The 17736-nt window shown below is 37.2% G+C and overlaps 1 protein-coding gene across 4 annotated transcripts in view; it reads left to right on the top strand.

Annotated features, from left to right (window-relative positions):
* Window positions 1–17736, top strand: part of PPP2R2A (protein phosphatase 2 regulatory subunit Balpha) — a 77709-nt gene that overhangs the window by 36079 nt on the left and 23894 nt on the right. For 3 of the 4 annotated variants that reach the window (XM_043927171.1, XM_043927170.1, XM_043927169.1), the window contains exon 3: window positions 12418–12515. In XM_043927171.1, the coding sequence (XP_043783106.1) occupies window positions 12418–12515 (98 nt within the window). Of the gene's footprint in view, window positions 1–12417; window positions 12516–13431; window positions 13502–17736 lie in introns of those variants that run through there. The other variant, XM_043927172.1, reaches the window with a different exon arrangement.

The raw sequence follows: 17736 nt of genomic DNA, 5'->3' as shown, positions 1-17736 counted from the left end.
GTTAAAAATGGTATCTCATCTCTGTGATCTTTCTGCCAGTAAGTCCCATAATTGCAGCCTGGCCTTGAGGAAAACACACTGCAATCTCACTTGAGATACTTGCTGCAGGGTACCTAACTAGTACTCTTCAGCACTGTCAAGGTCATCAGAAACAAGAAAAGTCTGATAAATTGTCACAGACCATAGGAAGCTAATTGCAGTATCCTGGAGCTGAAAAAGAACACTAGGAAAAAGCAAATGAAATCTGAACAAAAGTGTGGACTTTAGTTAATCACATGCAAGTATTAATTCCTTAGTTTGTGACAAATGTAGCATAGTAATGTAAGATATAAACAGTGGGAGAAGCCACTTGAGAGTAGATGGGAATACTCTGTACTGTCTTTGCAAGTCTTCTGTAGATCCGAAATTAGGCTAAAATAAACTTCCAGAAGCCAAAAAGATCCAGCTCAATTAACTCTTGTGTTATTCAGCTTTTGTTCTGTGACATTGGAAAAATGGGGAACTTTGCCGCTTTGTGTATATGTATTGAGCAGTCTCTGACTTTGTGTAAAAGTGAGGAAGATGCCATTTCCTGAAGTTGTGTGATGACAGATGACATGAGAATCTCTGGTGCTTCCCCGTGGCAGCAGTGGCTCCCGCACGTTGAGCCGAGCAGCCTCATTGTCTGGGTTCCATTCCTATTTCACCATCAAGTAGCTTAGAACTGACTGGAAGTAAATCACTATTGTTAACTAGTTCCACATTAAAGAAGAAATAAGTCTGGGGTCCATTTTTGTCAGTGTGTGATCTTCAGTAGAGATCCTGGTCCTGGGTAGAGCTATGCAGCTTTTGCGGAAAGGTTGTCCTTTCAGTCTTTAATTTCAGATATTAGATGTTCATGCATCCTAATAAAAGCTTGTTATTTTCCTCCACCCATTATTCTGTTTTCTTCCTCCCTTAAATATGTTGATTTTAAGTATCTGAGTTGTGTACATGCCCTAAGACATTCTCTGAAGAGATCATCTATCCATATTTCTTTGCAAACAAGAAATTTGAAGTTCATAAAGATTAAATGACTTACTCATAGTCAAATTATTACTTAATAGCAGAGCTGAGACTGTTTCCCCAGGTGTCTTGTTGCTCTTGCCTAGTAATGGTTAATGAAGAGCCAGAGCTTGTAGTGAATATGGAGGAGGATTAGAGCAAAATGTGAAAGGACATTGGCAGAGTAAGAACATTTGATGTTTCTCATATATTCTTTAACATTTTAAATAATTTATAAAGGCATTAGTGACTATACATTAAAAAATTTGGGGGGCATTATTTCAGTAGGATGACTTCTGGAACTGATCAAGTTCCAAAGGAATGAATGTTTTGTGGCTTCTGATATAAATTATGGAATAGCTTTCTACAGTAATAATTTATACTTTTGTCTACAATGTAGGTAGGTAACCTGCATTGTAGATAAAAGTATAAAGTGACTGAGCACATAGAGCAAATAGCAGGCTTATGAACAATTTGTATTTTCCCTCTAGGAGATAGAAAATGGTGTCTTATTAAAAAATGTATTTAGTTTAATTTGACTGGCTGTTTCCTTATGTTTTACTAGTATTCTTCTTCTGTGAATTGTTTTGCTGCATTGTAAGAACTGTTTCTAAAAATACAAGTGTTTTTCCTAGTCCATTTGGCTTCTATTTATTTATATAAAAATCGCATTTTTCTTTTATTACACCTGTAGATTGTAATCATCCGGTGTAGCTCTACCTCACCAGAATTCTAATGTGAATTAATACTTTTTTAAAAAAACTTCCCCTGATGGGGCACATAGGGAAGGGCTGAAGGAACTAGGAGAGGAAGGAAGGTATTTCAGGCAAGGTAGACAGTGTATCCAGGGTAAAGAAGAGGTAGTGAGGCTGGGAATAAGTATGTATGTGGGAGGTGTAAACATGAGCTTCACTGGAGAATGTGGCGAGTGCTGTGGTCCTAGGAAGTAGGTTGGTATGCTTAAGGGAAGGGTTCATAGTATGGAGGAGATGGAATGCCACTCAGTACTTCACAGATCTTGTAATCCTTAGAGGACCTTGAAGGTTTTGGAGCAGGAAAGCATTTTGTAACCTGTAAGTAAAACAGAAGAAACACATGGCATGTCTGAGATTCCAGGATTTTGTTGTTTTCTTATGGTATAATTTACATCCTGTGAAATTTATCCTTTTATGTACAGTTCTTCAACTTTTAATTAAAAAACATAGTCACTACCATAGTCAACATAAAAAGCAGTTCTGTCACTCCAGAGAGTTCCATGTCCCCTTGAAGTTGGCCTCTACCCTCCCTCTATCTCTCTAGTTGTACCTTTTCCAGAATGTCAGGTAAATGGAATTATATAGTGTGCAACCTTTTGAATCTGGCTTCTTTTTGTTAGCATCATGCATTTTCAATTTTATTCATGTTACTGCTTGTATCTATAATTTGTTCCTTTTCGTTGTGGAGTGGTACTTCATTGTACGGATATATGCCACATATTGTTTATTCATTCACCAGTTGAGAATCATTTGGGTTGTGTCCAGTTTTTGGTGATTACAAATAAAGTTGCTGTAAGCATTTGCATTCAGATTTTTTGTATGAATAGTAGTTTTCATTTGACTTGGGTAAATACGTAGTGATTGCTGGGTTGCATTGTGTTTGGCAGTACTCAAAACCTTTTTTCTTCCCCCCAAGAGGGTTGCATTCCTACCAGCTATATGGGAGGGTTGCAGTTACTCAATACCAGCACCAGCCATTGTCAGTTTTTAAATAAAAGTTTAGTCATTTGAATACTGTGTAGTGCTAACCTCACTACTTTTTTTTTTTTACTTTGTAGAGATTAGTCCATTCGTTTCTGTTACTGTTATGTGAATGAGAAAATCTATCTGTACCTGGTCTCCCTGTCTAAGCTCTGGTCACCAATTCCATGATGCTCTGATGGATTTATGTTACACCAACAGGATCAAGCATGATTTGTAACTTTTTAAATATATATGTTATAGATAACATTCTTTCTCAGTACAATAGATTTTTTTTTTTTTTTTTTTTGGTACTAAGCGCGGGAAGTACATGTGAACAAACTTTGGAAGGGTATACTGGACTGAAATTCTCTCAGAAGTGGGGTTAAGAGTGAATGGTTATCTTTTTTTTTTTCTTTTTTAACAAAGTAGTTATTTTACAAAGTAGTAGTAATTTGTGTGATCAGAAAAAAGGTAAAGTTAATTTTAATTGTAATTTCATTACTGAAATTGATCTTCAGAAATCATAGCATATATGAATACATCTGATACATTTTTTGCAGTTTGCATGAGTTTGCTAAAAGATTGTTCATTTAGTACCTATGGTGGTTACTCCTTGTGGTGGGATTTCAGGTTTTTTATTTCAGTTTTTAAGTTAGTTTTATAGTGATTCTTGTATCTTTTTATTTTTAAGAAGAACAATACTATCTTAAATATTTATATACTTATGTTCCTGTAAATCTTCAAAAATATTTTTATTGCAGTACTGATTTTTGTCCCTGTCCTTACAGTTTTAAGGTTACTAAGTAGTTGATTGGAACCAGTAGTTACTTATCATTAGCTAATTTTATTATGCTTAGACAGTGTGGTTTTTAGAATTCCTTAAGGGACTCTCTCAGTAAACATGAGTTTTTCAGATTAAAAAAAAAAGCTCTTTTGAAGAAATAATATATTTTGTATTGGTATAAAGTTCTGTGTGTGTATCAGTTACATTTTTCATGTGTCTGTCCCTTCTTTTCCCCCCTTCCCTGCCTCCTGCCCCACCTATTTTTAATCTGTCAGGCATGGAAAAGGATTTGTCCAGCTTCTGGACAATTATTGTCAACTCTTCTACTCCTGGTAACCCTGAAATATATAAAGTAACAATCTTTGGGCATAAGATTTATGACTGCTACATCTTCACCATACCTTTTATCAAATAAATATAAACATAATATAAACTCTTGTCCTATTGAATTCTTTTTTTTATCTAATTTTACCAATGAGTGAAGGCATTATTGGCATTTACTAGGCATAGGCTTGATTGTACTAGCTATTCTGCAGTTTTCAGGACAGTCTTGAACTAGAAGAAGTTATCCCATAGTCTGCATTATTTAGAATATTTTGCCGTGTTTGTGGTGTTGAAAAAAACTATTTTCTAAGCCTAAAAACCCAACTCTATTTTTGTTTTTGCATGTGTTTATATACTAAAGTTTACTTTGTAAATTAGGGAAACATTATGCTTTGAAATGTCGGAATTCTTCATGATTTTGCAGTCAAATCCTAAAGAACAAGACTAATGAAATTGATTGAGTTGCCACTACTGTGTACCTTTGTAAGGCTGCGTGTATACCTTGGTTTGATTATTCTGCATGTAATGTCATCATGCTGGAGCACTTCCATGCTGGTCGTTTTTTCAAATATTCCCCAACTTTTCCCCTGGGACTGCAGTGATACGCATGTTGGAACACTAGATCTTCTCCTGCAAGGCAAGTCTTTGTTCTTTTCCCCTCTGTATCATTTTGTTGTGAGTCTGTTATGAGACCTTCAAGTTCTTGATCTTTTCTGTTGCAGCATCTAATCTGTTAATCACATTCAATGTATCTTTCATTTCAGATAGTATACTTTTCATTTTAACATGTTCCTTTGTCTTAAGCATATGGAGTGTATTTATGACAGCTATTTTAAGGTCCTTGTCTTCCAGAAATGATTCGTCTGTCATTTTTGGCATTTCTGGTTCTGTTTCTATTGGCTTATTTTTCTTCTGGTTATGGCTTACGTTTTCCTGCTTTCTTATGTTCCTGATGATTTTAGACCCCAGACAATTGTGAATTTGCATTGTTGAGTGTTGGGTTTTGTTCTTGCACATAATTAAGTTACTTGAGATCAATTCTTCAATGTGAAGCTTTGTCAGGATGAATTCAGTTTTGCGCTGACTTGATCTCTGAGGTGATACTCTTCTGAGGGCTCCACCTGATGTCTTGTTAATTACATTTCTCTACTCTGGCTGGTGGCTCAGTTGGTAAAGAAACTGCATGCAATGCAAGAGACCTGGGTTTGATCCTTGGGTCAGGAAGATCACTTGGAGAAGGAATTGGCAACCCACAGCAGTATTCTTGCCTGGAAAATCCCATGGACAAAGGATTCCGGGGGACTGCAGTCCATGGTGTTGCAAGAGTCAGACACAAATTATCGATTAAACCATTGTCAACCAGCCTCCTCTGGCTGAGTGGGATCTCTGTTTATTTTGAGACCTTGTAAGCTTCCGGATAGTTCTTTTGTAGGCCTTGTGGAGTGTTATACCATTACGTGTGTGCATGCATGCATGCTTGGTCGCTTCAGTCATGTCCAACTCTTTGTGGCCCCATGGACTGCAGCCTGCCAAGCTCCTCTGTCCAAGGGATTCTCTAGGCAAGAATAGTGGAGTGGGTTGCCATGCCCTGCTATCCTCAATCAGTATTAAACTCTTCAAAGATTCTAAGTGATTTCTGTAGATCCCTTGAACTTTCTCTCTGTTCATTTTCTAGTCATTCCCAGCTAGAGGCTGAATCCAGATTGTCTTGCTTCCCCATGGCTAGAAGCAGAAGACCAATTACAGACTTTTAATTTTGATTTTTCTCTTTCACTTCAACCTTTTTGAAGTGCTAAAAGTTACTTCATGTTTTCATTGGGTACTTTGTGGAGACAGTTTATGCAGTTAGCTTTAATGTTCTTTGTTTTTACTGAAATATAACAAAAAGGAAAGAAGACTGATTACCTTGGTAGAGTTTTAAGGGTAATTAAGTACTATTTGCAGAAAGGTAAGATTCAGCATAGCCAACTCGCTAATAAACTTGTTTTCTTCCAGACCTGAAAGTTTCCTTTGATACCTAGAAGGCCATGCTGGCAGCTGCTCTTGCAGCGAGTCTTCGGTGACACTCACTTTCTCCCCAGAGCAGTCCCTTTTGAGATAATATTCAGAATGTAGAATATTAAGAAGCAGTGATTATTCCTAGAATTTTTGTGAACTTCATGTTTTTCTGTGTGAATATTTCAAACCTCTTGTCTTGAGATTTATGCTGTCTCGTGATGCATAAGGCAAATGTGCCTGAATTTTTAGAACTATTTACTGTAACAATGTTTATATTATTTTGTGAGTATTAACCTTTAAAATTTTCTTCTCTGTTGCTTAGCTTTAAAGACTAGCCGTATTGAGGGTATTGAGCACAGTGCCCTGCAAGCAGTGTATAAATATGAGCTGCTTTTATAGGCGGCTTATACTACTGATGTCTCAGTGACAGCGCAGGGAGGGTGAAGTAAAGTTTTTGTGAGCAGGTGAATTTGAGAGATAAGTTACAGTTTGCATTGTTTTCTGGGTGGAAGAAAGATAAAGTTGAATTTAGGGTTAAGTAAAATGTTTCTGACCTGACAGTTTTATTGAAAGAATACTGCACATTCCTGTTTCATTTATATATATATATATTTAACAATAAAAATTCCAAGTCAGCAAAAATTAAAAAATAGTAAGCCTATTGACAAAAATAACAGAATCAGGTGTGTCAGCATTCAATGGATGCTATGTTAACTGTTTCAAGTGAAACTTTGGGGACTGTATAATCCAGAATGTTAAACATATGTGTGAGCAGTTTCTTCCAGTTGATTTCCTCCCCCTTTATTTTTAGAATAAAGGGAGCTTCTTTATATATTTACTCAGTCTTTATATCTTAGAATTCATTTTATAATGCTTACAATATTCCTTCTTTGGTTCTTTTAAACATTTACTAAGTCTTTTCTTGGTTAGCTGTTTATCTGTTTTAATAATATGTTGCTTATTAAACCTCTTTAAAGGGTACAGTTTAGACTCTGGATCACCCAGCCCCTGGAGTATAGCAGGTGCTGGAAAAATGCTTAGTTTTATTGTAGGGCCAGACCAGTAATTGTAATGAGATCATTAGTAAATAGTGTAAAGTCGATGTAGTTTGACCTTAAATGTTTTATTGAACACAGGCATTTTGGCAGCAAAAAAGAAGCAGTAAACTGAACACTTATTTATTTCTTCATCATCCAGTGACTTCTAGAATTTTGTGCTGCCTCCTTATACATACGATTGTTCACACCTGCTAAATTTGACTCCTGGCTTTGACACTTGACAGAGGTGTGAAAGGCAAGTTACTTAATGTCTCAGTGCTTTTGTACACTCTCCTGTTAATTGAAAGTGATGTCTCTATCACGGTGGCATTATAAGGATTAAATGAGAATATATATATAAATGCTCATTTAGTACACTGCTTGGCATATTATAGTGAATCTTTCTGTAGATAGTGTGTGCTTTGACATTAGTTTATCGGGTCTCTGTCCCCAGATAAATCATACTTGTTCTTTTAATGTTAATATTCATTTATTCTTGCTTGGAGAATCCAAAGGACAGTGGAGCCTGGTGGGCTACAGTTCGTGGGGTCACAAAGGGTTAGACACGACTGAAGCGACTTAGCGCAGCACTCATTTGTGTTAATATACTTGAGTAGTGGTTGACAAGCATCTTCTGTAAAGGACCAGATAGTAAATATTTTCAGTCTTGTCTCCAACTATTCAGCCCTGCTGTTGTCAGTTGAAAGCAGCCAAAGACAATATGTAAACAAATGGGCATGGCTGGGTTCCAATAAGAGGTTCTTTACAAAAATAGCTGGCAGGCCATAATTTTCCAACCTAGGTACTAAGATTGCTTTTATATCTCCTCATTATTGGATGTTTGAAATACGTTTATTTCATTATGGGCACATCTCAGACATTCAGGGTGTGGCTCTAGACGACTGCAGTAAGTAGAGTCACATGAATTTTCCTGTTTCCCAGCGCATATAAACGTTGTTTACAATGTGCTGTGGTCTCTAAGTGTGAGATAGAGTTACGTCCCCAAAAATGTGCATATCGTAGTTGGAAAAATGCTTTATTGCTAGAAAAAAATGCTAACTACCATCTGAGTCTTCAGCAAATTGTAGTCTTTTTGCAATAGTACTATTTACGACCACTGATCACAGATCACTGTTAAAAGCATAATAATGAAAAAGTTTGGCATATTGAGACAATTGCCAAAATGTGACACAGAGATATTAAGAGGGTAAATGCTGTTGGAAAAATAGCTTTGATAGACTTTGTCTACACAGGGTTGCCTCCAATTTGTTAAAAGCACAGTATCTATGAAGCACAGTAAAGGGAAGTGCAGTAAATGAAGTATGCCTGTATGTAGATAATTCACATATAACCGTGTTGGTGCTAATTTTAATTGGTTTCTTCAGATAATTTGTTTGAACTATAGTCCTCAAGTGGAATTATAAAATCACTGAGTAACCCATAAAGTGTCTTACAGTGCAGGAGTTGATGTATTTAGAGAATGTCAGAGCTAATAATAATTTGATCACTTAATATATAGTAATTATTGTTAATTACTACCATTTATGCATGTATATTGTCTATTAATTTTCCATCATGAGATTTTTATATTGAATGTGTTGTATTTTTTAACCATTGGCTGTCTGTGTCCTTTTCCACTGATTAGAGTACATAAGAAATAGAGAAGGTGAGTAACAAGGAAACGGTGTGGTGTGCCTGATGAAGTAAAGACAGACCAGAAATTGCGTTGTTGTCGTCCCCCCACCACCAGTTAACCATTCTTGCCCCCAAAAGAAAGCAGTCATAGCATCTTCTTAGGATGAAACCTGGATGCTGATGGTTTAGGAAAAAAAGGTTGGGAGAAATTGAATTCCATTTTATATAACACGTTATAAATTTCCTGGTTTTTATTAATACTATGTAGAATTTCACATCACAGGTTGAAAACACTGTGGTTAAGTTTTCTTACCAGCAGTCAGATTGTGCCTTTCGATCCCTGTCTTTAAGGTGCATAGAATGGCTGTGTGTTGACTTAATATAATGCACAGTAGAGGATCCTTGACTGATGTTCTCATCCAGAGTCCTTCCTTTTTATTAATCTCAAGAGTAAAGTGTTCAGAAGTTTCCAAGGCTTTCATTAATACTTTGTTTTAAAAATAGTATCCAGGAATCCGAATTTTCATAAAGTACATTCATATTTTCAGCCTGCTCCTTGAGGTAACAGTCTGGGAGTGTGCGTACACAGTAGTTTTATTTTACCTGTTTAAAGTTTCAGAATTCTCTTAGCTTCAGCATTCTTGTCTTTTAAAAGTCAGTGTCTACTCTGTAATGTTTTAGACCTAAACGCTCCAGTACAGTAACCCCTAGCCATATATGGCTAAACTTAAAAATTCAGGAGACACACGTGGCTTACTGAGCAGCGCAGATACAGGACCTCTGTATGGTAACAGATTTCTGCTGAACAGTGCTATTCCTGCCATCATCTACTGTGTAATTTTTTTTTAATGGTATAGAAATCAGAGCAATGAAGAATATTTTCTAGGAGCAGGGTTATTGTTATTTTCAAAAACACAAGATAGCAGTATTTGACCAGTCTCATCTGGGTATCGCTACTCACAGTATGGGAGCACTATTTTTAGAGCCATGCTTCCTTATCTTTTCCACATCGTGGCATACTTGAGAGCAAAAATGTTTGTATGGCACTCTGAGGTCAAGTGCGGGCTCCAGGCTGGAGGTCTCAGGTTTGGGTGGTTGCAAACCCATATCCCCTTCCTCGCATGCTAGTGTGCTGCAGAGGCACATACAGCTCAAAGTTCACTTTCATAGAGTACTCCTTAATGGATTCCTGGATAAATTTCTCTTGGACTATAAAGCAGAATTTGATTTTATTCTCCCTGTTATTCATCCTTTTTATATGTCATATTCCCAAGAAGACCTTGTAAGATCTAGGCATTTTACAACTGAGAACAACTTTGAAAGCATTCATACACTTGGAGGTTTAATAGGGGCTTATGTGCACCGTGGCTGTCTCACTTCACGTGTGGACGGCCGAGCCTGCAGGAGTCACGGCGTGTCATTTCTGCTTCATTTGATGGGAAGGAGGAAGGAACACCTGGGCATGTGCCTATTTAATTTCACCACACAAGTCATGAAAATAACTTACCTATCTGAAATATGCAGTTAAAAAAAATCAGTGAGGAATCCGTGAATCTGCGTACCTGTCCCCCAGATAAAATTCCACTGTACTATTCACCTAAGCATCAGTGTCTTAGTTAGCTATTTCTGAAATTTTATGTTTATTCATTGGCTTTTGGCAAGATAAATAGTCACAAAACAATAATACCTTAAAAATAGCTGAAATGAAAAAATTATTTGCCTTTCTCTCTGTATTTCCCACCCTCAAGGATTTAATGTGGGTTGACTTATAGTGTAAATCTTTGGCTCTTGTCGGTTCCTGACAGTCAGCCTCTTGCTGTTTAGGTCAGTTGTTTCTAGGGTTCCTCAGCCTATATGACTTCCTGTTACTCCATTGAGTGAACAGGAGAATGAATCTGGAGTTGGTATGAAGTGTGAGCATTTTACCAAGCCAAGAGTATATACTGGAGTCCAGAGGTCAGGAGTTTTTGGTATAGCATGACTTTGTAGCCAAATTAACTAGTTCATTTCATGGGAAATACAAAGTATGAATGCTGTAGGGAAAACTGGCTGAGTTGGACTTAAAAGAACAGGAGAAAGTTTGCATCTCCAAAGTGGTGCCTGTCTGAGGGATTTGAATTTAAAGATAATTTTTACTGTGTGTGGGAGTTTTTTCCCCCCTTATTCCCTGATTTTAGAATCTGACCTACAAGTAAGATGTCGCTATTTGCTCTGTCCAATAGTTAGCCCTGCTTACTTCCTCTCTGGAACTGTGCTATAGTGTACTTTAGTGCAAGGACTGTGTACTTTTAATCCCTTACTATACTCAATACAGAAGTAAATACAGAGCACCTAATAGAATGACTTTTAAGTACTGGTTGATGTTGGGCTTTATAGAATAGTACAGTATATTCAGTTTTACACCTTGGTGTTACATATACATGTAGCGTAAACGCTAGATTTATTCCTTCCTCCTGATGGCACCAGCCATGGTGAGTTGTCTGGGCCAAAGGTTTTAAGCTGGAGATGGGGTGCTGTCCAGACCTTTTGAAATTACATGCAAATTTTTGTGTGTACTTAAATGTGTACAGTTCCTTAGGAGAGTATGTATAACTTTCAGTAAGTTCTCAGAGTTCCAGAAAGATAAAGTGCCTTGGACCTAGACAATGGAAGAAGCAAAGAAAGCTTTGCAGACTCAGACTCAACTCGGAAAAATCACTGAAATGAAAATGATAAAATGCAGTGCTGGTCAGTTTATTGATGTGCTATGTTGGTCAGTAAGTTTTAAAATTTAAAGTATATAATGTTCTTTATCATATAAGTGAAGTGAAGTCACTCAGTTATGTCCGACTCTTTGAGACCCCATGGACTGTAGCCGACCAGGATCCTCCATCCATGGGATTTTCCAGGCAAGAATCCTGGAGTGGGTTGCCATTTCCTTCTCCATTATTATATAAAGTCACTTTTTAAATTCTTACAGTGAGCTAATGTTGGCAAGAAAATAACCCTTCGCCCATAGTAAGAGTTTGCTTTTTTATGTAACATGCGTTTGATGGGGTCTTCCCTAATTTAGCATAATGCTTAGTAGTGAAGAACTTGTAACAGTGGGGAATTGTGTAGAGTGATTGCTTTATCTTAATGCCCAATTCTGTAACTTAGATTTTTTTCTTTAGGAAAATGACTGGTGTCAAAAAGCAAGGAAAAAAACCTGATAATTTCATTTGAACTTGACTGTGAAGTTAGCACTGACTTTGAGTGTGTAACATGACTGATTCTAGTAGCCCCTGCTGTGTCTGTGTGTGGGAACCACAAGAAGAGCTGTGCATTTTGAAGGTGCATAGCACAAAGCATTGCTGGTATAAGTGTGTTCTATTTACAAATATTTGTTTGAGACCATAATTTGAATTTATTTATTTATGATTGTTAAAAGTTCTATCTGAAATTATTTTTGCATTTAAAGAATTTCCCCATTTTAGTTATATCTGTCTTAATTTTATAGACCTTCTTTGGGTTTGCGTATATCAGCTTATCAGAAGTATATAAGAAAAAATTAGCACAATAATTATTAATGTTTAATGGTGCTATCATGGAATGTTTCATGCGTTATTTCTTTATATTCATGAATTTAGTGAATTATTAATAAAGCACTGATATTTTTTGTTGGTTATGTGCCTATTTTAAACAAAAATAGTGTCATTGGTTTATTTCGGGGAGAGTTTTGTGGGAGGAGTGAACCAAATATTCATGACTCAAAATATTCATGAAAGAACTTTAGATTTACTTTATTTCTGAGGGCAGGTTGACTTGGAATATAGACTTGGAATATATTAGGAAAACATAGCTGAGTTCTTAGTAAGAAACTCTGTTGTGAGTTGGGAGAGAAGAACTAATGTCTTTTTTGTTTGTTTCAATTATACAGCAGATATAATTTCTACAGTAGAATTTAATCATTCTGGAGAGTTACTAGCAACCGGAGATAAAGGTGGTAGAGTTGTCATCTTTCAGCAGGAGCAGGAGGTAAGTGTTTAAAGTTTGATATCTAAATTTCAGTTGGCTCTTGGGACTGCAGCTTATGCTGGAGAATCTCATCAGAGGATGTTGGCAAATTTTTCTTTAAAAATTTGTTGTATATCAAGCAGAATATTGAATGTATAAATAGCTCTAGTTCTTTTACTTTGTGTGTCTGTGTCCATATGTGTGTTGTTTTAATTGTGAGAGGATTTGGGTAGAGAAAGGAGTGAGAAGTGTGTTATACAAGATTTTAACTGGTTTTATAGCCTTGGCCCTCATTTTTTTTCTCCTAAAATTCCATAAAGTAAAATTGTTTTGACCTCTTCTCAGTGTATAATTTGCCTTGTGTAATTAGGGGTGGGAGCCTGGTTTAAAGGAAAAAGCTGCTCAACTATTTTGATAATCAGTTTATACTAATACCGTTACTGCAATTTAAGTATAAAGGTTTTAAATGATAGTTGCATGTGTACACATGTAATGTACGTAATTTACAAGTTAGTTACCCCTCTTTAAAGTGGATTTGAAAATTGTTTTCCTTTCTCTTTGAAGAAAGGCATTTCTCATTGCAGAATCTGTGATTAAAGTAGGGTTGGTTTGGTTTTGTGTATAACATAGGCACACTTCTGAACCTGATTGACTAGATTTCTCACTAAAATTTTATACTAAACAAAATTTGTCACACTAGATTTTCCCTTAGTCTCCCCCTCCATTTGTAGATCAAAGTTAATTTATCATTTGCTTCCAAACATTCTGTCCCTGTCTCTATACTATCTTCAAAAAGAGTTAAAAGTAATGTGGATAAAATGCAGGGCTTTATGAACAGATGTCTAAATCATAACACAGAGTTAGCTTTTAAAGGATTGTGAAATTCCTTAAATAAGCAAGAATCTAGTAATAATACTACTACTTTGCACTTCTATAGCGCCTTTGACCTGAGGATCTCAAAGTGCTTTACAAACACTAATGAATTAATCCTCACAACACCCAGTGAGGTAGGTAATTTAATTTTAAAAGAAATGATTAATAGTGTCTGATTAGAAGATGCACAAGCACTAAATATGTCTCCTTTTATTATTTTTCTTATTGGTTGGAAGGAAATATGAAAATAAGACTCAAGGTTTTCTTGACAAAGGATGTTTTTGTGGGAAGTGGGGGCAAAATCAGTTTTCTGTTCCTGTTTTCAAGCAGCTAAAAACTTGACCATAACAATCTAGGAAAAGTTGGAGTCGAAATAGAGCCTTACAGATCATTACAGTTTACCTTTATCTCCAAATGAGAAAGCAGATTGATAAGAGATCCCTTGGTTACCCAGACTCACAGCCAGAGCCCAGAGCTCCAGCATGTCCCCTTGGTGCACTCCTGCACCTTTTACGTTAAGTCACCAAAATGTGAGTGTTAACGTTCTTTAGAAGTTAGAGTTGGATTTCCTGTAGACATTCTTTGCCCTTCTGTGGTTTGGTTTTGTTTTTTACTGAAATTAATGGCATTCTGTATTTTTTTTGTTTTAAAAACAAAAGGTGTTTGGAGAAAAACATTTAAATTTAAGTTTGCTTCCCGAGCATTTCCATCTTGAAGGGCTTTACATTGTGGGTTTCTGAGCCTACATTTTTAATGGGGGCTTTATGTTATTTAAAAGTATAAATTGTCATTCTTAACTGCATGGAAGTGTTGAAGACAGAAATCCATTATCTAGAACCTCAGATTAATAGTATGTCTTTTGAGAATTACTTAGTGTAAATTTCAGTGTAATTTTTAGTGATAAATAATAAAGATGATAATTATCCTCCTTCTTGAAACTTGATGTTGTTAATGTTAATTTGATGCCTTTTACCCAATATATTTTCCACATTTTTTAAGCCCTTATTCTGGAGCTTCTAATATTATGCTGTCTTCAGGACATTCAGTACCTATGTTAATTATAAATGTATGTGCCTTATATCAGTAGCCAACATATTTACTGTTAGATTTTATGAATTCTTAGCTAAATGTTTGTAAAATAGTGTTAAGAGTTTGAAAATTGGAAGCGAACTTAGAGATAGTCTTTTTCTAATGTTTAGATAAATCTCAGCACAAGTTTATATAAAGTTACATTGCTGAGTTTAATAGCAAAGGCCTGGGATTGGAACTCGAATCCCTAAATTTCAGTAGCTTCTAACTACCACAGCTATTACACATACATTCCAGGGTATGCTGGCACTTAACAAGTGAGTGGTTTTAGAACCTGCTAGTTCTCTTTGCAAAATGCAATGATGTTTGAACTATCATGTCTGCAGTGGCAGGGTTCCTTGCTAAAATTCACTTGACTGGAGACTTAAATGTTTCCACTCACTCTTTTTGCTATGGTAGCAGTGGACCTTGCACATCAGAGTTTGACAGCTTCATCCTGCCTTTCTGTCTCACTTCACTCTCAAGGCGTGGCAGGTCCCCTTCCTGTCATCTTGTCGGGCACACTTTGCTGCCTGTCCATCTGTTCCCCAGGCAAAGAAACCGGGTGCTCATTTACAAGATTTTCATTTGGTTCGAGTGTATTTCAGCCTGGTGATTCAGTAGCATGTTCTCCTGTTTGTGTGTGTGTGTGTGTTTTAAACTAACATGTTTGAATGATTGTTTGACAGAGTCTCTGAGATAGCAGCAGGGCATGCAGGGAAATTGAGGCACAGGGTAGATCAAGTTTCCAGGAGGCATCACACAGTCAGAGTCCAGACTTTGGAGTTTCACCCAGTGTTCTGTGTAGTGTGTCCTGAAATAAGGCACCCCTCTTGCTGATTTTCACAGCTTGTGTGTACTAGGTTGGTACAAAAGTAATTGTGGTTTCAGACAATGAATTTTAAATCATAACTAGGGTCATAAAATCATAACTAGGGTCATACACATATTCACTAACCAAAACAGCAACCACTACAGTCAACACATTTTTGCCAAATAAGTATGTTTATTCCTATAGTATAAAAGTCCATACTTCAGGATTTGACGAACTCTTAGAAAGCATTTTCTGCCTGCCTCCTGCTGATTGTGGAAGCAGTTTCCCTGCAAAAACTTGTTGAGTTGCTTAAAGAAGTGGTTGGTTGGTTGGCAAGGGGTCAGGTGAATATGGCAGATGGGGCAAAACTTTGTAGCCCAGTTTGTTCCACTTCTGAAGCCTGTGTTGTGGAGAAGAATCGGCCCTTTCTGTTGATCAGTGCCAGCTGCAAGGGTTGCAGTTCTTGGTGTGTCTCATTGATTTGCTGAGCGTGCTTCTCAGGTGTGATCATTTCACCAGGATTCAGAAAGCTGTAGTGGATCAGACCAACAGTAGACCACCAGTGACCATTACCTTTTCTTGGTGCAAGTTTGGCTTTGGGAAGTGCTTTGGAGCCTCTGCTTGGTCCAAGCACTGCCAGTGCTTCGTATACAGTCCCCTTTTTGTTGCATGTCACAGTCCGATTGAGAAATGGTTCATTGTTGTGTAGAATAAGAGAAGACGACACTTCACAACAACTATTTTTGGTCAGCTCATAAGTTACCCACTTACTGAGCTTTTTCACCTTTCAGTTTGCTTCAAATACTGAATGACCAGAGAATGGTCCATGTTAAGGAGGTTTTTCTACAACTTCTCATGTAGTTGTAAGAGGATCACCTTTGATAATGACTTTGAATTAATTGCTTATTGTCAACTTCCCATGGCCAGCCACTGTTCTCTTCATGTTCAAGGCTCTTGTCTCGTTTGCAGAGCTTGTTGAACCACCACTGCACTGTACATTCGTTAGCAGTTCCTAGGCCAATGTGTTGTTGATGCTGCGAGTTGTCTCCACTTCTTTATGACCCATTTTGAACTCAGAAAAATAGCTCGAATTTGCTTTTTGTCTGACATCATTTCCATAGTCTAAAATAAATATAAAATAAACACTTAGTAATAATTCATTAGCAGAGAAAAACATAAAGCAAGAAATGCACATTAAAATAGTATATTACATAACCACATTTATTTACGGATGTATCCCAGAGAAAGGCAATGCCATAGAATGTTCAAGCTACCGTACAATTGCACTCATCTTGCACGCTAGCAAAGTAATGCTCAGAATTCTCCAAGTCAGGCTTCAACAGTACATGAACCTAGAACTTCTAGATATTCACGCTGGATTTAGAAAAGGCAGAGGAACCAGAGATCACATTGCCAACATCCATCGGATCATAGAAAAAACAAGAGAGTTACAGAAAAACATCTATTCTGCTTTATTGATTACACCAAAGCCTTTGACTGTGTAGATCACAACAAACTGGAAAATTCTGAAAGAGATGGGAATACCAGACCACCTGACCTGCCTCCTGAGAAATCTGTATGCAGGTCAAGAAGCAACAATTAGAACTGGATGCGGAACAATGGACTGGTTCCAAATCAGAAAAGGAGTACATCAAGGCTGTATATTGTCACCCTGTTTATTTAACTTGTATACAGCGTTCGAAATGCTGGGCTGGATGAAGCACAAGCTGGAATCAAGATTGCCAGGAGAAATATCAATAACCTCAGATGACACCACACTTATGGCAGAAAGGAAAGAAGAACTAAAGAGCCTCGTGATGAAAGTGAAACAGGAGAGTGAAAAAGCTGGCTTAAAACTCAACATTTAAAAAAAGATCATGGCACCTGGTCTCATCACTTCATGGCAAATGGATGGGGAAACAATGGAAATAGTGACAGACTTTATTTTTGGGGGCTCCAAAAAGCATTGCAGATGGTGACTGCAGCCATGCAATTAAAAGACGCTTGCTCCTTGGAAGAAAAGCTATGACAAACCTAGCACCATATTAAAAAGCAGAGACGTTACTTTGCCGACAAAGGTTCGTCTAGGTAAACCTATGGTTTTTCCAGTAGTCGTGTATGGTTGTGAGTGTTGAACCATAAAGAAAGCTGAGTGCCAAAGAATTGATGCTTTTGAACTGTGGTGTTGAGAAGACTCTTGAGAGTCCCTTGGACTGCTAGGAGATCAAATCAGTCAATCCTAAAGGAAGCCAGTCCTGAGTGTTCATTGGAAGGACTGATGCTGAAGCTCCAGTAGTTTGGCCACCAGATGTGAAGAACTGACTCATTGGAAAAGACCCTGATGCTGGGAAAGATTGAAGGCAGGAGAAGAAGGGGGGGACTACAGAGGCTGAGATGGTAGGATGGCATCACCAACTTGATGGATGTGAGTTTGAGTAGGCTCCAGGAGTTGGTGATGGACAGGGAAGCCTGCCATGCTGTAGTCCA

This window comes from Cervus elaphus, chromosome 16 (assembly GCF_910594005.1).
Source record: "Cervus elaphus chromosome 16, mCerEla1.1, whole genome shotgun sequence".
Classification (NCBI taxonomy): Eukaryota; Metazoa; Chordata; class Mammalia; order Artiodactyla; family Cervidae; genus Cervus; species Cervus elaphus.
This window is presented reverse-complemented; position numbering and strand designations above follow the sequence as displayed.